This window comes from Rhinolophus sinicus, chromosome 1 (assembly GCF_057876585.1).
Source record: "Rhinolophus sinicus isolate RSI-liver-muscle chromosome 1, RSI-T2T, whole genome shotgun sequence".
NCBI lineage: Eukaryota > Metazoa > Chordata > Mammalia > Chiroptera > Rhinolophidae > Rhinolophus > Rhinolophus sinicus.
In genome coordinates, this window is record NC_142501.1 from 68,139,050 (window position 1) to 68,160,453 (window position 21,404).

Here is a 21,404-nt window from a genome sequence, read left to right on the forward strand (position 1 = left end):
TAAATAAAATGCATTGTATATTATATGTTGATACATGTTATAGAGAAAAAATTAAAGTAGGAAAGGGATAGAGTGTGCCTAAGGGGTTGGGGGAAAGGGCAGTATAATTTAAAATAGAGCAGGCTGGGAAGTCCTCCTAAGATGACTCGTACCTGAAGTAAGGTTGTGTGGCATGTAGGGGAAGAGAGCATCCTGGAGGATACACCGAGCACAGAGCCCTGGAGACAGCAGGATGCCTTAGGTATTTGAGGAATAATAGCAAGCGCGGGTGTGGGGAGGAATTGGGGGAATGGTCAGTATCCAGAACACAGTGTGAACAGAGGAAAATGGTAGGTAGGAGATTAGAGATAACAAAGGGTGAGTTCTCTGAGGCCCTGGACGTCATGGTAATGGTGCAAGACTCCATTGTAAATGCGTTTTCTCCTCTACTCTCTCTGACTTGTGATGTTCCTTTATTCTGAGCATCAAATGGGTAAAGTATATGAGTATACAGGTACCGTCTAGCACATTACATGGTCGATGCTCACTGAATGTTTATTTAATTGATTTATATAGCAAGATATTTAGAGGTATTTTAAAGGTCCTGTGTTCCCTTGCTGAAAGAATACTTTTCATTTTTAACTGCTTCATATAACATAATTCAGGATTCTTATACTCCTCAATATTTAGTTTACTGTTTTAAGATATTTGTTACCTTCAATATGTTAATGTTATCTTTAAATAAATAAGAATCTTTTTATAGCCTTCATATTCATAATAGAATCTAGTTTTCTCGGGATCATTAATTTACTTTTTTATATTATAAAACAAGTATTCTCATTTTTATAAAAGTGAGTATCTCATTTATTTTAAGTCCTATATTTAGATTGGTTTTTTTTTAAAAAAATCTTTGTATTTCTCTAGTTTGCTTATTTTAATTGATGGGTTCTTAATTTGTGTTTATCAGTGGAACACTTTTAAGAGATTCATTTATTCCCAAGGAATATACTTATACCAAAACTTATCCCTGGTTTTTAAAAACTCACTGGTCTACTTTTAGGAATTTAAATGCATCCCTGTAGTCCAGTTGTCATTCTGCTGTTGATGGTGTTAATTTATTTTAAATGTGTAGCAGAGTGTTAGATTTAATGTTGAGTGCTGAGGAGAGCGAGAGAGTATACAAGGAGAGGATAGGCAAAGCATTTTAATATATTGTCTTAGATGTTTTCATGATGGCCAGGTAAGCCCTATCCTGTCATTTTTCTGGAAAAATGTGAAAGTTTATAGACAGCTCTGCCCTCCCTCCTTCCCTTTTGATTAGTACTTTGAATCAGTCTGAGAGATGATTCTGGGGTTGGGAAATAACGATGTGAAACAGAGTTATAATGTTGAAACTGGACATTCAGATCTTTATAGCACCATTTCCTTATTTTTCAAAGAGCAGAAGAATCCCATCGTTTATCATATTCTGGTTGGACTCCTTTCTTACGTTTGCTGGAGTTTGAACTTCAGAGCTATGGTGTCAACCAGGCTGTAGTATCTCAGGGGCGCTCCTAGTGTGGGGCTGGTGCCATGGCTCACCCTCCAACCTTTCCTTCTTCACTTCAGCCTCCAGCTCTGAGCTTTCCAATCCCCAGAGTAGCAAATGTTGAAAGAAGTTGCACAGGTGAGTATGTGGTGGGAATGGCTGGGGGAAAAATCGTGCTTTCATCAGTATTGTGAGGGTGCATGTTGGGCCATTTTACCAGTGACTCATTTTGTTAGTTTGAAAATACGATGTTTCTTACCAATTATTTTTCTTATAAAACTGTCTCATAACTTATTAAATAAAAGCCTAGTGCTCTAAGAAATAATTTTACTTCTTGTTAGATGTGAAACAGGGAAAAACCTTAAACTGAATAAACCATTAATACAATACAAATGAAGGGTGTTAATTTTGTTTTGTTTTTAATTTCATATTCTCCACTGTGTATAGCAGGACCAGAAAACTCATTTTCAGAAAAGAAGATAAGAAAAAAATTGGGGGAAGATGTAAATCTGTACACTTAAAATTTTGCTACATGTAACTTGGTCTCAGAAGGAGGCAAGTTGTAGTTTCCTTCCACTCGCTTTAGACATGCTGTTCTTCTCTTCCTCAAGATATTAGGCAGGTACCATGTTTCCCCGAAAATAAGACCTAGCTGGACCATCAGCTCTAATGTGTCTTTTGGAGCAAAAATTAAGACCTGGGTTTATGTCACATTATATCATACATCATATCATATGATATATATCATATCATATTATATAAGACCCGGTCTTATTTTAATATAAGGTCTTATATTAATTTTTGCTCCAAAAGATGCTTTAGAGCTGATGATCCGGCTAGGTCTTATTTTCGGGGAAACATGGTAGCTGTATTTTTAATACTTGCAGGAATAGAAACTTTAAGCATCTTTTTCTTTGAAATATACAGACAGGAAGACGGGAACATTTCTACCTCTGGGTTTGAGGTTAACAAAATAAGTACAGAAGTGGATATGTTCATATAGACGCTTAGTTTTCTGCTGAATCACATTTCCAACCAGAGTCATATGTTTCCTGCGCATCTGCCTGTTGACTGCCACTTGTTAATAAGACTTTTATTGCTCATTTATTGGGCATTCTGCATTTGCTAAAACTTTGAATTGTATTGCTTTTCTTTCCATGCTGTCAATTCAAGTTGATGAATTTAGATACTCTACCTTGAAAATTTATCTAAACCTTCACTTTTCTTAGATTCCTTCTAAGCAGATTCATAAACTATTCATTATACATTATCATACGATAAATATCATGCTGCAGGATTCTAGAACTAGTAGAACTTCAAGAGTAATATGCTTCCTTCAAGAGTAATATGCTTCCTACATGAGGAAAGATCATTTGTTCTTTTCCTAAAGATTTCCAGAAATTAAGTTTTTTGTTCTTTAAGAAACTAGATTTTTTTTCTGTCCACTGTATGTACCCTTTTCTTTTTTGTTTAAGCCCATTTCTTTTTTTAGTGTTTTTCAGTAATTAAATAAAATAGGGTTATTTATAATAGTTGTGAAGCATGTTTGGTTACTGCTCAGAATCCTATTACCAAAATGTACTGCCTAAAGAAAAATTCCTCGGGTTATAAATATTTCTGGGTTGTAGATTTAATATTTGAACTAGGAATATGCTAGTTCTGTAGAATGTGTGCAGTCCCTCAGTGAGATTTGACCTATCAGCTCTTCCCTGTAAGGGCAATAATAAAAATAACCAGATTATCTTCAAATATTATGGCTTGTCATGATTTGTTTCTATGTTGATTAACTACATCTTGATAAAGACAGATAAATGTTAATAGCAGTTGGCTGTGAGTTTTTATTAGTTTTTTCCCTCCTTTGTAGACAACAGAGAATCCTGTGTGTATGTGTATGTGAAGTTTTTGCTGATAATAAATGTGGAATTGGGAGGGAAATGTAAGCGTGCGGTCAAATGCTGTATTCCCCAACTAGAGTGAATTAGTGAAATCTCCATTAGAGAAAACCGAGAAAGGAACAGTGTGGCTTACCCCCTTCCCCACTGTATTTTGGCACTCTTTATCCTTTATAATACAAGGTGAATGCAAACTCTGTTCGTAAAGTGAAAACTTGTCAATGGAAGTCTTTATATTTTAATGTTGTAAAATAGTTGATTTTATTATGGTTCACATATATCAGCATGCTAACAGTAAAACTCCTGGGAACATTAGAGAATCCATAAGAAAAAGTTGCCATTAGGGATTATTCTTCATTTAACCCAGTTTTTAGATGTATCCTACATATTTAATGCTACAATGTATATTTCAGTAGCTTTGTAATGAAATTTAGAGTTCCGTTAAAATCATCCTAATTCTTTGAAGGATTAAGTTATGTTCTCTATATTTAGAAAGAACTTAAAAATATTAGTTCATGTGGACTATGGAAACAACAATTTTTAATTGGTGTAATAGTGTTCTTCTAAGCATAATTAAAAAAAATAATAATGTGAGTTTTTCTAAAATAGATACAGTCAACTAGTAGAGACTGGCTTTTGTATCATATACTGCTAGCCAGTCCATTCTCATTCTTCTGCTACAGAGATCTTTTTGACAGGGATAAATATTGGATTTTGGAATCCTCTACTTACCATTGTTCACCACAAAATAAACCCCCCTCTTTCTTTTTTACCCCTTCCTGCTTTTCCCATTATGAAGCTTACAGTTTGCGGAGAATACACACATTAAACTATTAGTTGTATGTGTGGGGTCAGTGTACTGTAGTGGATAAAAGGGGGACTCTAGTAGATTATCTGGGTTTATATCCCATCTCTGTCACTTATCACACACAGAACATTGGACACATCAGATCTGTGACCTTGGGGCAATTTACCCAACTTCTCTGGTTCTCTGTTTTCCTCATCAAAAACTGAGGACTACATAAGTCAATACATGAGGATTGAATAAGTAAATTATGTAATTATTACAGTTTCCCCCCTTATCCACGGTTTTGTTTTCGGTGGTTTCAATTACCCATGGTTGACCATGCTCAGAAAATATTCAATGGAAAATTTCAGAAATAAACAATTTGTAGGTTTTAAATTGCACACTGTTTTGAGTAGCTTGATGGAATCTCAGGCTGTTCATCCTGCCTGGACATGAATTATCCATTTGTCCGATATACCCACACTGTATAGGTTATCCTCCATTAGTCACTTAGTAGCGGGTTATCAGATTAGTTAACAGAGAGACAAGGAGATCACATTCACATAACTTTTATTACAGTATGTTGTTTAGTCTATTTTATTATTGTTAATATCTTACTGTGCTTAATTTATAAATTAAACTTTATCATAGGTATGCATGGATAGGAGAAAACATAGTATACATAGGATTTGGTACTATCCAAGGGTTCAGGCATCCCATTGGGGGTCTTGGAATGTATCCCCCGTGGATAAGGGGGGACCACGGTACTAAATAAATTATGAGGATTACATAAGTAAATACATTTTAAGACATTTAGAATATATTGCCTGGCACATAGTAAGTGGTCAGTAAGAGTTATTTATTACTATAGTATAATTATAGTTATGATAAGGTGTTTTAAACGACTGTAAATCAGGGGTTCTCACTTAGTATGAGCTTCAAAGAATGGGAGAAAGCATTCTAAATGGAGGTATCAGGATACGTAAAGCCGTGAGATGGAAAAAAAACTGGGTTTTAGTAACTGAGGTATAACAGCAGTTTAGTGGTGGCAGGTGATCTGTGGAGAGAGTTAAGGTTACAGAGGTTACCTAGGGCCTTGTAAGACTTACTATTGATTTGGCAAGCAATTTCCATCAGCAGAGCCATGGCAATTAAATTTTTATTTGAAAAATTCACTTTGGCTGATATGACAGAGTAGATTTGAGGGGAATAAGAATGGGTTAATAAAGATCTGTTAGGAGGGTATTGGAGTTGCTTGTGCTAGTCCATGACAGATGGAAAGATACGGACGATTTCAATAAATAGTCTGATCAGCTTGAGTTTCCATTGTTGAAGATCGCAGGGGTTATATATGGCATTTTCAGAGATTATCATGAATAGGAACAACTGAATAACCCAAATTAAGCTAAGGCATAAGGTTGTGTTGGGTTTTGAAATGATTCCTGCTGCAAAGTTATGTAAGGTCACGATCTCAGGAGTCTTGGTCTGTGTCCTCTTGGGGGGGGGGGGGGGGAGAGGGGGAATGAACCCGAGATACTAGAACAGGAGAGGGACAGAGTCGATGCCGTGGTTATTAATACGGCGCCATAATAAAGTGTTAGCTGAGGGAAGTCCAGCTTAGTTCCTCACCCAGATTTTTGTACCTGGTTTTCCTGCCTACATGCTTGTCCTTTTAACCTGGCAGAAGTCCAGCCTACTTTTCCTTACCAGCTGTCACTGTCCTTCCAGACATCCTCCACGTTGGCTTTATTGTAAGTTTCGTTGTTTCCTGGACTTGCTCTCACTTCTGAGCACTTGGCATGCTGTCTCTTCTGCCAAAGTTTGCTTCTGTCTCTCACCCCACACACTTGTATGTTTTTAAAATCAGGGCTGTGTTCACCCAAACATTATTACTTCTTTTATAATAAAATCTTAAAGTCTGTTTCCCTCAAAGTTAGATAGTCCCTTATTTGTGTTACCAAAGCACCTTACAGATTTTTATTTTGTAATTGTTTATTTACAGATCTGTCTCCTAGCTAGATTGAGCTTGTTCAAGACTTGGGGCTGTTACTTGTTTAGTTTTTGGGTTCATTAACAGAATTTCTGGCATAATTCATATATATAGCTCCTCATCATGTTTATTGAAATGTGAAAAGACCAGTCAGGAGGAGACTTCATGTTTGTTGAAATGTGAAAAGACCAGTCAGGAGACTTAAAAAAACTAATCTGGAGTTTAAAGTAAGATGATGATATGAAGAATGGCAAAAACAGATGTGAAAGACACTTTGAAGAAAGGAGAGAACTTGATGGGTGTGCAGGACAAAACAGGAGAAAATAACTCAGGAAGTCAGTTTTAAATATTACTGCCGTAGTTTATTAAATTGTACTTCTCAGAGAGAAATATCTAGCAGCCCTTTAAAATATGCTGCTAGGGGCGGCCGGATGGCTCAGTTGGTTAGAGCGTGAGCTCTCAACAGGTCGCTGGTTCAATTCCCACATGGGCCAGTGAGCTGCGCCCTCCACAGCTAGATTGAAGACAATGAGCTGCTGCTGAGCTTCCAGAGGGGCGGTTAGAGTGCGAGCTCTCAACAGCAGGGTTGCCAGTTCAATTCCCGCATGGGACAGTGGGCTGCGCCCCCTGCAACTAAAGATTGAAAACATCAATTGGACTTGGAGCTGAGCTGCGCCCTCCACAACTAGATTGAAGGACAACTGCTTGGAGCTGATGGGCCCTGGAGAAACACTCTGTCCCCCCAATATTCCCCAATAAAATTTATTTAAAAAAAAAATACACTGCTAGAACCTTGAGTTAAGACTGAAGATAGATTTTGAAATCAAACTGCATGTGTTTGCCATCAGGAAAAGGACCACTCTGCTACGGATGTGTTTGTCCCCTGGAAGTAGGATTCCATGCATCAGCCAGTATTTGCCAGCATTATAGGCAGTCAGTGGGTTTCAGAGTTCAGTTTCTCTCCAGAGGCTTTACTGAACGAAATTTGTATGATTCAATATTGTCCTGTCCTGCCTTGGATATGATCTAAGTCTGTTTTTAAACCTTTCGTATTTATCTTTATATCTGTACACATACACGCACATGCATACATATTTTCAAGTTTTATTTATAAGGTGTCCTAGTTTTGTTTCTTTGGCCATTTGAAAAGCTCCAGACCTAGCCTCTTATTTTTTATGTTCTATAATTGCCATTCATCCCGCCGGGATCAGGGGCCGCTTTACCAGTCTTTGAAGTTGTTGGTTAAGATTATCTCAGGTTTGGGGTTTTGTGAGTTCTTTTTCTCTGATTCTGATTTACTGCCTTTAGCTTTGAACTACTGTATTTAAATGTTGAGAATGTCATACCTTAAGAATTTCTGTCTATTCCAAGTTAAATAATGAAGTACGTGCGCATGCATGCATTCTCATTAGTTCTTGTGGAGTCAAAGGAAAGATAAAATGTTTTGATTAAATTTTTAAGATATGTGTTCCAAAAAATCTTAAACACTGCTTTTAGTGCATATATATATCATATTTTTTCTTAGTAAAAATCTTAATTTTTATTTGTCCTTTGTTATAACATCTGGTATGAGAGTCAGTAGAGCAGGTATATTTGCTTGAAAAAAACTGACAAATTGTAAATACCAAAGATTCTAACAAATTTCATATGTAATAATGTAAAATAAAGTATGATTTATTTTTAAATTTTTAAAATTTCCATTTAGCATGTTGACTTTAATATAAATAAGAATAACCAGTAATTTTAGTGTATTTCAAAATAGCGTTGGCATATCTCTTTGAAATTAATAAAAATTGATTTCTAGGTTCCTTTGATTTCTACTTATTCTCTTCCAGAAGGTAATGTTACCCATTCATATTATCATCCATCCATTTATTCATTAGTGTCAGCTCTCCCTCAGAATACATCTTTTAACCATTTATGATCACTTCAGCCACTGCCGCCACAGTCTGAGCCGCCACCTCTCAAGAGCCCGTTTCCCTGCTTCCATTCTTGTCCCGCCTTTTGTTCACTCCTTACAGAGTAGCTACAATCACTTGGCATATATATATGCCAAATCACATCAGCCTTAAACTGCCCCCAAACCCTCTCTTGGCTTCCCATCTCGTGTATAATAAAATCCAGTGTCCCTCAGGCCTTCAAGGTACATTATCTGGCCCCCACCACTATCTCTAACTTCATTTCCTACCATTTTCCACTAAGTTAATGCTCTTGAGCCACACTACTGAGGATCTTGCTGTTCCCTCTGTATTGAATATTCTCACTATAGGTCTTTGCTTCATTGGTTCCCTTACTTACCTGCTTATCTTCCTAGTTTCACCCTTGCTGGCTATTCTAAAATACTTTCCTACCCTATTCCATCATTCTGTATGAAATACTGGACAGGCCATTTAAAATGAAATGAAACTAGCTTTTTTGAAAAATTTGCTTTGTCTTTTTTTCCTTTCTGATTTTGCCATAGATCATAAAATTCTTTGTTTTATCCTGGTAACTGTCCCTGGGCTGGGGCTTGCATTTGGAGAGCAAAATATTACACTCTTTGCTTATGTCATGTAAGAATATTAGTATTTTCACTGAAGTGTAATTTCTGTGTTGAAGCACATAAAACAAAAGTGAATTTCTGTGTATTTGTGTTTTTTCTCTCTCTGGCACGTGCATGGGTGCGCGCGCACACACAGAATCTGGGAAAATTGGTATTGATGGAAGAGGAACATTTCTGTTTTCCTTTGAGACATTTCATGTTTAGTTTTACTTTCAAAACAGTAAAACCTCTTTGTACAATATTACCTGAAGTTTCTCTGTACAATTTTGGAATTCTAGCATTCTGTAATTGGTTATGAGGACAAATGTGACACAAAAATTGTCAAAAGAAGAGTTTACTTTGTATCCATTTGAGTTAATTTGTGACTGTTAAATTTGGTGAGATATATCCTGGTACTCGCCTGGAATTTTATTGAATCCTGTAAGTTTCGTGTCATTTTTTCCATGTATCCTTTCTTAGAAGTAGAACTGAATAGTAACGGTCCTTTAAAGAGAATTAAATGTATCTTAAACTTTTGCAAAACAAACATTTAAAATCTCATATGTAAAGAGTCTCAGTTTGTAGGTGATGAAGTGCTTTTCTTCCTGTTACTTTTTTGAAATTAAACTCACTAAACAACACTTCTTTTTCCTGTTGGTGAATAGGCCTGTAGGATCCTAGTCCCTGAAATTACATTCAGAATTATAGACTAGCTTTCATGAGATTCACCAGGGAGTCACTGCCCAAAGAAGATTAAGTATGTTCTAACAAATTAATAGGCCATTTAAAAATATCTTTCTGTATTTCACACCTAAAGAGATTAATAGCCCTAAAACATAGCGCTGCAGTGGTTAAGCTGTCTTTCACACTATTGTTCATATTTAACTGAATAGTTTTTTCTCAGACTTCAACAGGAAGAGTAGTTAAATATTTTAGTTTTCTACAGTTTTAACAGGGAACTTAACATATAAAGCAATTGTTAAATAGCATGGGTGTTTTCAACAAACTTGCACATTAAATTTGCGTTTTAATGTCCCTCACGTACTAGTTCACCATGTCTACTGATAAATAAATAATGGTAACTACAATGTTTCATTTTGAAATGAGAAGTAAAAGAAATTGTTTCTTATTTACAATTGAAGAAAGCATTATTCATAAAATGTATACAAGACAGATAACAAATTTGATATTTTTCCCCAAAATTTTGTAAAAAGACGTCACTGTGTGTATTCAGGTCTTTACAAATCCCTCCTATCACAACATTTCAGTTTACTTTGAACTACAAAGTACTGTTAGGGAGAAGATACACTGACCTTAAATAAACTCAGTCAGTTGATAGTTTTGGAAACTTTATAGAGATCACCTTAAAAAAAAAACAACAGTAAAAATTAGTACAGGTTCAGTAATTATTTTGGTATGGACTCAAATTACTAGTGTTGAATGTGGTAAAGGCTTAAAAAGTGAAAGAGTAAGCAGGTCACATAGTGGAGCTCATAAATTTATACCAGGATGATGAATGAAAAAATTATCCTACTATTATTTGAGTGGGTACTTGTGGCTTGAAATAAAATTTCTAGTATGCATCTTTACACTGACTCAAAAAGCTCTGTATCTCAATAATCTCAGAATGAAAGTGAAGATCATATGCTCTGGAAAACATAATTTAAGTAGGTATAGTGATGACAAAGACAGTAATATTGAAGATGCATGTGAAGATTTTGAATAATTAAACCCAAACTTAATTTTTAAAAATCTTTAATGCGAAAATTATATTTCGGGTTGCTATTTTTCAAGAGTAAGTGATATTTCTTTTGAAGTAAGTAGAATAATTACATGAGACAGGCTTTACATCGCTCTGATTTTTAGGACCTGGAAGTAAATATTTAATACTATATTATTATAGTCAGATTAATGACTTTCTCACGTACCCCATTAGCCCTTAGTTGATCTGTTTCTTTATTTTAGCAATCCTCCCTTCATTTTCTGTTTCTACATAAAAGTAAGGTAAAACATAATATTTTCCAAAATATTCTTGATAAAAGTAATATTTTTGTTTAGGTGACAAACAGCATGTTTGGTGCTTCAAGAAAGAAGTTTGTAGAGGGGGTCGACAGTGACTACCATGACGAAAATATGTACTACAGCCAGTCTTCTATGTTTCCACATCGGTCAGAAAAAGATGTAAGTTAATCAGTTACATTGTGTTTACTCAGCTGCCTACACCTCTCTGTGGTTTCTGAAAAGCAGTATATGAACTGAAGAGTACCGTCTTTGGTTAAGGGACTGTTTTAGGCACACTGCTAGGCCCCAGGGATACAAAGATGATGAGCTTACATTTTAATGGGAAACAATGTTCTGTGATTCTCAAGTTGGGATATGGTAATACTGTAGTAGGAAGTACTCAAAGACATAGGTGAACATGGTATTAGTTCTAAATCATCAATTTTTTTGTGTGAAGTAACTTATTTTTATGTTGAAACACACAGAATAGAAAACAAATTTGCACAATTTAAAGATACAAGGCAGGCTTCAATGAAACCTTACCTTTGCATTGTAATCTTCTGGCTATAATCCTAGACCTCAGATAGAAACAGCATCTTTCCTATTATAGAGGTGTGAATTAAGTGCTTTGTAAGGATAGTAATTCAATAATCCCATTTGGAATGGAAGGATTTAGGACACATGCTAGGCATAATTAGCCAACTGATAAAATATTTTAAATTCAATTGTCATTTTCAAATTCTGGTAAGCTACTTTAAATTATACACTATACAGTAAGTCTTAATGTCATCGATAGGTCATCAGTAGGTTCTTGGAAACTGTGACTTTAAACAAAACGACGTATGACAAAACCAGTTTTAGCACAGGCTAATTGATAGAAGCAATAGTTAGGTTGCTACAGGATATTCTGGTCATAAAAATATCACCAAACTTCTAAATAAAGACCCAAAACATTTCCAATATTAAACATTGAAATGTGAGCTATACATACATTTAGGAGAATTACTAATTCGAGGTCAGGGTCGAGGGTGGCCAGAGCCTATCCCGGCAACTCAGGGTGCAGGGTGGGACCCACCCTGGACAGGATGCCACTCCATTGTAGGGCGCACTCAGAAACAGAAATCTACACTCACTCAGACTGGGCCAGCTTAGACGTGCCAGTGACATTAGCATCTTTGGGATGTGGGAGGAAATGAAGAGTACCTGGAGGAAATCCACACATGGGGAGAACGTGCAGACTCCATACACTCAGTGATCCCTACTGGGAATTGATTTTTTTTTTCTCATCAACATTATAGTGAAACAATGTTAAATGGCATATTCATTTTATAAACTTGTTATTTCTAATTTACCTATCTTTTTAATAATCTACTCTAGTTATTAACCTAATGAGATTCTTACTGATGTTTAAAATAGTTACAAAGTTATATATGTAACAAATGTCCTCATTTTTCATTAAAGTTTGTCATTAGTAAATTACTTCCTGTGTCTTAGAATTTCACAAATAGGCTTAACCTACATCTAAGTTAGGATTTTGATGGGCTTTTAAAAAATTTTCCCCATTTTGGTGTTATTCCCCTTTATTTTTATTGGAAAATGGTGTCATTTTGGCAACAAAGTATCAATGGCATTATCAAGGCTCTTTTCAAATTATGTGTGTGGTGGTTTTCTTCATAATTAGTGTGCATTTTAATAATTGATAGAATAATGTCATCTAATTAATTTTCTGTTATATTTCTGTCCTAGCTATTTTATATAAATTACAATAGAATTATTTTTTTATATAAGTTGCTCTGTTTAAGTGTTGATCTTGCAGTTAAAGGATTTTGGAATGTCTTTCTGGTAGCATCACTGCAGAAACTATAAAACTAATCTACATGTGTGTTACTGTGATTGTAGTGCAAATTAAGTTTGATGGAAAAGTGGCAGTGGAATATTATTTATTTATGAAAAGCACTTATTCTAATTAGGAAGATATGAAACTTTCAAACTGAATCTGAAATAATGTGAGAAGAATAAATGATAGAGTTATTTTTCTTTCAGAGAGCAGAAATATGTCAATATTTTTAGTCAGAATTATTTACATCTATTCACATACTCACATATATTGGTTACTGTTCTAGTCTAGTTGTCACAGAATGAACACAGAATGATTTGCTTCATAAAACTTTTTTTTTTTTTTTTTAAATAAGAACGTAATAAGACATAGGTATTAAGAATTTTGGCACTAAAGCACTACAGGTATGTGTTTGGATCTTAGCTTTGCCTATTAGCAAGAACTTCTCCAAGCTTCAGTTTTCTCATCTGTAAAATGGGACTCATAATAATGTGTGTAGTAACTACTTATCAATGTTTGCTGTCGCTGATACTTTTTTAAATTGCAGAATAGTACCAGGAGCATTATACAAATTTTACAAAATGTGCATGGGAGAAGAAAAGTACCCATAATATTGATAGTCAGGAATAATTAATTTGTTGCTAAGATTTTGATTTTTTACTTTATCTTAAAAATGTTATTTAAATCTCTGGGACATAGTGACATATTTTCCATCAGAAAGCTTGTGGCAATTTTTTGTCATCAGCACTCTCCATGCCTTTAAGTCTTTCCCAACAGACAAAACCAATTTATTGTTTTAATGTACAGCAGAATATTACTAGGTTTACACAGAGAGAGAGAGAGAGTTGTGTCTTTTCTATGTAGTTATTGGCCATTTGTAGTTCTTCCTTTGTGGCTTACCTATTTTTGTACCATTTTCTATTTCTCTGTTGAGATGGTAACGTTTACTTTTTAGTGTTTTCTATATATGAAGATTAATAACATCTTGTTTGTTACAAATATTTTCCCAGTTTTTTGCTTTCGATTTAATTTTTGGTTTTTAAAATATTCATCATTTTTATTGAATTTGACTCATCAGTCTCTTTTTTTTTATGGTTTCTGTTTTTGAGATTACACATTACACTTAGAAAGACTTTTCTCAACTACTTTCTTCTAGCACTTTTGTGCTTCACTCTTCACATATAACTTACATCCATTAGGAAAGTAGAAATGTTTATTGGTGTAAGGTGTGAATTTTATGATGCCAGATTCCCCCTCACCAATTGTCCCAACACCGTTTATGATTAGATTAGCAGCCAGAAAACTTCCATAAATCACCAGATAGTAAATATTTTAGCTTTGCACGCCAAGAGGCTAAATAAAGGATATTAAGTGGGTATTTGTATAACCATTTAAAATGTAAAAAAAAGTTTTCTTTTTGGTTCATACACCCTATAAATATAAGCAGTGTGCTGAATTTGGCCTGCATTCAGTAATTTGGCCTCCTCTCAGTAATTTGGCCTTCCCTTAATTTCTTCTTTAATACATACCAATGTCTGATGTATTCTTGGGCCTGTTTCTAAACTCGCTTGTTCTGTTTATCATACTGTTTCTATGGCAGAACTACAACATAGTTGAATTGCTGTAGTGTATAGACAATTTTCACATCTTAGTCAGGTAAGGTCTTTCCCATCCTTTATAAAAATGTTTTTGACTATTGCACATTTACACTGATGTTTACCTTCTTTCAGAAGAGTATGTCTGTTTTTTATTCCTGTTCTTTATGCCTTTTAGTAAGTAGGGTTTTATGGTTGCTATTTTCATTACATTTTTTAATTGTTTTTTTTACTGATATAGAATAGTTTGTGTATATACTTACAACCAACTATTTTACAAAGCTCTTTTAATAGTTTTTGTTGATTGGGAATGTGGGCTCTGGAAATCCTACTGGATCAGTTTATATCTCAGCCACATGATTTACTGTGTGCCGTGGGCAAGTTACTCAGTCTGTGTGTGTGTTTTCTTATCTATAAAATAGGAATAATAGTATAGGACTCCTGGGTGGTAATAAGGATTTAATGAATAACTGTGTGAAAAACTTTTAGAAGACCAGATAGTAAATGTTAAATAAATATTGCTACTGATATGAATAACATTCCATCCAATTTCTTAATTTTTTTAGGTATGGTTATATGTATCATCTGCAAATAATGATTATTTTGTTTTTTATAAAACGTTTTGAAGAGAAAAAATTTTAAAATACTAAATGGGATAATTTTGTAATTTTTTCTATCTGAGAACAGTGAGAAAATAATTTTAAATTGTAATTTATGATAAAGGAAAACTGGCCAGTGGTTGAGGAAATCTTTAAGCCAATTATCAAACAGAAAACAAAAAACAAAACCAACCAATTTCTTGATTTACCCTATTCATAGAGCATAAAATGTTACTTTCTTCATCATATACCGCGTTTCCCCAAAAATAAGCCGCAGTTAAGATTGTCAGCCAGACGGACGCATTTAGTACGTCATGACGATGTTCCAGAAGAAGATGACATGACTGTATTTGAATAAATGTAGATTGTTGTACATGAAAAAACAAGACATTCCCTGAAAATACTCCCTAATGTGTCTTTTGGAGCAAAAGTTAATATAAGACCGGTCTTATTTTCTGGGAAACACGGTACGTGGTTATAGAAGTATTTGGGAAACTGTTCTTTATGAGATTGTGTGCTGATTAAAGTGCTAAGTAGTTATTTAGGACTAGTTTTCACTTTCCGAGACCTTTTATTTCAACAGATGCCTGTATGTGAATGTGTCTGTCTTTAGAATGCTGAATTTGCTATTTTGAAATATAAGTAATTTTGTAAATATTACAGATACATTAACTTAAATGTTTTTAAAAGACTAAATAAATCAGAGGCAGATATTGGCTTGATTTCTTTTTTGTTATAATTATTTTCTTTTTGGAGACCTTATAGAAAATGAAAAATATTCATATAAGACATGTCGTAGACAACTCTTAGAGTTTTTTTTTTAATATATACGTATTTGTATTTTAATTGCTAACGTATTTTCTAGACTTACTAGTCTTTGTGTACTCATTAATCTTTCTTAAGCATAATCATTTTGGAAGGACAAACTTGTGGGAATCTCTTTGCTTGTTTTAGTATATGCTATAAAGATATGAAATATATATCTGTTCCTTACTTTTAAAAATTCTTTAAACTTTAAGAGTAGGCTACTTCCTTATTTTGGCAAACACCACCTATTTTGAACGCATACCTTTTTGAACTCATAGCTTTCATCCTTGCATTAGCCTACAGCAGTTAGAGCAACTGGGATTTCTTGCAGGCCAATTAATAATCAATATTTTATTAAATTCCAGCATAAAATAAGGATACCTTCTATTACCATTATCATTGTCATCCTCATGATTAATACTTAACTACATACTGGAGTCGTGCTGGCTGACTCTCCAGCTCATTGAATTCGTTCGATCTCAGGACCTTAGTACTTTCATTTTTCAAATCTTCACATGGTTCTCTCTCTCTCTCTCTCTCACTACATCCAGGTATCTGCTAAAATATCTTTCCTGAGAAACCTCTCTGATCACTGTTCCTAAGTAGCCTCGTATATACTATCAGTACTACTCCCTCTATATCTTTCTAAATTCTTTCTTGCATTTTAACAATTACAGCATCTGTCTACCTGAAAGTACATATTTCTTGTTCATTATCCTGTCTACTCCATTAGAATTTAAATTTAACAAGGAGAAGGACTTTGTTTAGTTTGCTGTTGTGTTCTTAGAATCTCTAACAATGTGTAGGACATAGTAGTTTCTCAGTGAGTCTTTGTTAAAGAAAGGGAAGGAAAGTTGATATTAAAAAGTATCAGAATTAACATTATTTGCAGATGATATTATTTACCTTAAAAACTCAAAAATCACCTTTAAAAGTTTTAATAGAAAATGTGAATGCATATAAATGTCAAATTTTTATAAGAGTGATAACCTGATAAAGTTAAATGGAAATAAAACAAACTGTACTCTAAAGAAATTGGAATTAAATGTCAGATCATTTGAAGGGAATGTTCTAAAACCTCTTAAATTCATTGACATTCACATAATCTTCAAATTCAGTATTTTAAAGATAAAAACTTATTTATGAAAGGAAGTTAAAATGATACAAGCTATATCAAATTTTGCTCTATCTACAAAAATGATTGCAAAATGTTTTGTCTCAATAATAATTCATATTCAGAAAATACCATTTGATTCCTATCATATTAGCAAGGAGTTTTTGTTGTTTTTTAATGGAAGAAGAGCCAATATCTGTGAGGGATCATTCCACTGCTGTGGAAGTGTAATTAATACAGACTTTGTAGAAAGCAGTTTATCAGTGCGTAGTAAGAGCCTTTAAAAATGTGAACAGTCCTTGGTTATGCTTTCTATAAATTTGTACTTTGGTTCTAACCAAAAATTTAGAAAAATATAAAGATGTTCATTCCCACACTTTTTTATTAATTATTTGACAATTATTACTATTTCAGCATATATTATACTTTTTGGTTTTGAAAATTTTATGTTTAAGCAAAATTACTTGAAATACCTAGTAAATTCATAAGTTGTTGTTAGTTATCTTATTCATAAGATAACACGTCCTGTGACTAAGTTTATTTTTCTGCCTGCTCCCTCCCATGTCCGTGTGGGGGACAAGAGAAAGACCATTCTTTCGTTTTTTTTACTGTATTAGCTTTACATAGTCTTTCTCTCTTTTTTTGCCTGTTTACTAGATTTCATTCTGACTTCAGTGGTTTCATGTATTTTTTAACCATACTATTTTTAATTTTAAAATGTTCTTCAGATTCTGTCTACATTTCCCTTTGTTTCTTTTTCTGTTTGTAGCTATGATATAGTCAAAGTCATATTTCTTTGTTGTTTTTGTCCTGAAATAAAAACAGAATGCTAGGAATTATGTTATCACCATACATTTAAGTATATTGTACAATGAATTTTTAAAAACATTTGAAAATTTAGTTCATTTTTTAATTGCTTCTGTGGTCAGGAAATTTTTATTTTTTATACTTTGAAGTAATTTCTTGACCAAACTGATTTTACTGTTTCTTAAAATAGGATTTGTAATTGAAAGTACACTTATTGGAAGGAGTAATTGTGAGAGGTGGTTACTGTTGAGAGCACAGGTGCTGTTATGGATTGCTGGCAGGAGCCAGATTTGCCTATTAAATTTTAAAATACACATTTTTTTAAACTAAAATTTTTAGATTTTTTGGTTGTGAATTTCAGTTTTTATCTAGTAGCGGTGTAAATAATTTAGAAATAGTTTATGATCTGTTGATTTATTTGACATTCTATATATTAAAAGGTCAAGGGGCTTTTTAGTTGGGTCAGGGAAATAACTTGAATCGCATTACTAGTTCTAGTTGCTTCCTGGTTTTTATTGTTGTTGTTTGACTGCAGTGTTTATTATAGACTGAGAAATGAGGAAGAGTATAATTGTTATGATGGTTTTATTTAGACTGGGAACACAGTATTCTACTTGATTTCAGCGTTTTACTGACTGACATTTGATCCTTTTCTACCATTTTCCCCTCTAAGAACACAAGTTGTCCTTATTTTACCAGGAATTTGTGGTGATAAACTTCTTTCTTTAGCTTCTTAAGCAAAAATTAATTTAGGGTACTATTCAAAAAATTAACCCAAAGGCTGAGTGCCCCTGACTGCTGTTAATGAGTTCCGCTGGGAGGAAGTCTAGATTATTAGCAGCTTCTGTCACCATTTATTGAGCACTTACTGTGTTCCATATCTTACCTCATTTAAGCCTCACTTCAACTTCATGAGGTAGGTAGTGTTACTTCCACCTACAGGAAGGAAACAAACTCGGCTCTCCCCTAGGTAAGTGCAGAACCAGGATTCAAACCCAGATTTATTTCTGACTCCAAAGCTGAGGTCTTTCTACTTCTGCTGCATTTCTTACTGCACACTGTAATGTGTCTCTTGATCTATATTTTTCTACATAAGAAATTTACCTTTATATTGTTAACTTTCAGCATTTTAAAATGTATGTAAATTTTCTGTTTTCTGTTAATTGTACTTATTGCTGTGCCAGGGTACATTTCTTACGCATTTTCTTTGCCCTCATAAATAACATTTCACATTCCATTTCATATTATCCCATTCACATTGCTTTATTGTTTTAAATCTATTTTTAGCCTGATATATTTCATGAAGCATGTTTTTGGAGTTTAAAACATGTATATACCATCAGGTATATACATCAGGTATATAATTTCTTTATAAGCCTGATATATTTCTTTATAAGAAATTATATATGCATTTTTGACATGTTTTGAGGCAGTCATTTTAACATCTATTTGTATAGCTGATCATTGCTTGCTTTACATGGATGTTTTGAAATTTTAAACTACTTTCATATTCCTGTAAAGCAGAGTTTTCTAACTTTCTTCATGTACTCACACATTGAGAAAATGATATTTAATATGTCTGTCTGGTTAGTGGATCTCCTGATGTTCTTGGTCTCCAATGACTGGTCCAGGGAGCATGCCCTCTCTGCCTTCTTACTGTGCCTCCTTCCCTACTTAGCCTCTCAGTGCTGAGAGGGCCAGTGTCTCGGCACACCTGTAACTCACTTGTGAATGTATGTACATGTGACCTTTGTGAGAAAGCAGACTAAAATGTCTGTTCTTAGGAGTTACATATGCACTAAACATATACATTTCTGGGAAAAGTAACATTTTAAATGGTCCATTCTAAAATGTTCACATTATGGGTCATTCTAAGTCATGCATTCATGTTGGCCAACAACATATTTGACGCCTTTGAAAACAGCTGTACTCTTTTACTTTCATTTATTCCTTATAATGATAACCGAAAATCTTGACCCTGAAACCTTTTACCTTCTTTCACTAACGAAAGCTTCACTATATATTACACGTTTTCTTTGATCTTGTTCTTGCGACTTGGAAATTAATCTTTAATGAGCTTAAAATATTTCCAGTTACGTGGTAACAGTCATGACAATGGTACCTAAAAAAAGGACTCAATCAGGCACGAAATGTGTATTTTTTCATTTTGTTTAGATTACATATCCTCTGGATATGAAAAGGAATATTTATAAGGTGTGATGCTTTTTTAGAAAATTTGTTTCTAGATTTAAATACTATTATTTTAGAGTAGTGTGTAACATCTCTACCTTACTAGAGTCTGATATGTATCATTAACTTAAAACTACAGTAGTATAAAAATTATTGCATTTTAGAATGAAATAACTCAAAATTTTGACATGAAAATAGCATGAAGTATTATAAAACCTCTATTGCTTAAATATTTCTCCTGTTGGTTTCCTAATGTGGTCAGCGTCAGCACAGTTTTTCACTGGAAACCAGAGTGACCTCTGATAGTTCCCTGTCTGGTGATTCTTCACCCACCTCCTTTTCCCCATACCTCAGCTATTTCAATATAGCACCAAATACTGTTGCTTCTACCATCAGAATGCCTGTGCAGTCCCACTTCTGTTCTAGTTTAATATGTTACCATTTCCATCCATTTTTGCTATTGGAATTATCTTCCCAAAGTACAGTTTGATCATGTCATTTCCTAGCTTGATATTATTTTTTCTCTTTATTGCCATAGTCGGTAGCCATTTTGGTATGACATTTAAGAAGACCCTTTACATTTAGCCCCGGCATACTCTTTTATTTCCCATTCTTTTATGCCTCAGTATGCATAGGGGCAACCCTATCTCCTTTCTTTAATTAATCTGTTATCCAGTCACTAATGTGTGTTATTTGTATTCTAATCACGTCACTAACTTTGATCAGATGTACCTTCACTGTGTATTCTCAGCCTGGAAGACCACTCATCTATATTGACATGAGATGTTACTGTTTTACAAAGTATTCCTGTTATTTCACCCTTGTTTAGAATTATTTTCTCCTGGTAGTCCTTTATACTTCCTTTAGAGAGTTTACCACACTGTGCCTTAGAATATAATTAGTTGTATAATTCATTCTCTTCTTTCACTAGATTATAATCCACTTGATGATACAGCCCATGTCTTGTTTAATTAAGGTAGTTTGATGGTTGCTTAGTATAAGACAGGGAATAATGCACAAACATGCACTTACTTGTACACTTTCACTCTGTTTAATTATCTACTTTGTGTATAGCACTGCCACATACAGTGGTAGTCTATGAGGAAATAAAAAATGAATAGAACATGTTCCAGGAATATAATATGCCTTGAAAGAATTTATATTCTACTAGGAAAAAAAAAGACTTTGATGCAACAAACTGAAAGACACTATATGGAAATGCCATGAAATTCACCTTACTCTCTAACAAACGGTATACATTATATACCAAGTCTATATATTTTTGTAAGTATTTTGACTTATTTTTGGTATTGTGTCCACGTACATGGTTGTGTTTATATTTGTTAGATTTTTTTTCTACCCGTGTGATACACATCAGTTATTTGTATATAAAAATCAGGAACTATTATTACAAAATATACATCTTCTATTTAGGTAATTTTATTTTCAACTTTAATGAACTGAATTTAGAATTTAGCTTTATATAGCGTCTAACAATTAGGTAATTTCATTTATAAATTTAGAGACTTCCAGATACTGACTTCATGTTTTTGTTAGCCTAGTTTATTTTCTTTTAAAGCGAAATAATTCTGCTATAGTTTAATTTAGAGTAGCTTGAAAAAAAACTTTTGTAGTAATAAAAAATTCATTTTATTTGCACAGCTTGATTTCATCCAATTGTGATAGTTTCTTAAGGAACATGGAATTTATTATGTAATGTTTGTTTTATGCTTTTTTCTGAAGAATGAGAAATGTGG

The 21,404-nt window shown here is 33.7% G+C and overlaps 1 protein-coding gene across 8 annotated transcripts in view; it reads left to right on the top strand.

The window, feature by feature from the left end:
- The window catches only part of CNOT2 (CCR4-NOT transcription complex subunit 2), a 108,150-nt gene that overhangs the window by 53,184 nt on the left and 33,562 nt on the right, over positions 1-21,404 (top strand). For 4 of the 8 annotated variants that reach the window (XM_019748936.2, XM_019748939.2, XM_019748935.3 and 1 more), the window contains one exon: positions 10,756-10,878. The exons of 2 other annotated variants lie outside the window; for them this stretch is intronic. In XM_019748936.2, coding sequence (XP_019604495.1) covers positions 10,756-10,878 — 123 coding nt within the window. Of the gene's footprint in view, positions 1-1,587; positions 1,646-10,755; positions 10,879-21,404 lie in introns of those variants that run through there. 2 more of the 8 variants (XM_074325422.1, XM_019748938.2) reach the window with 1 other exon arrangement.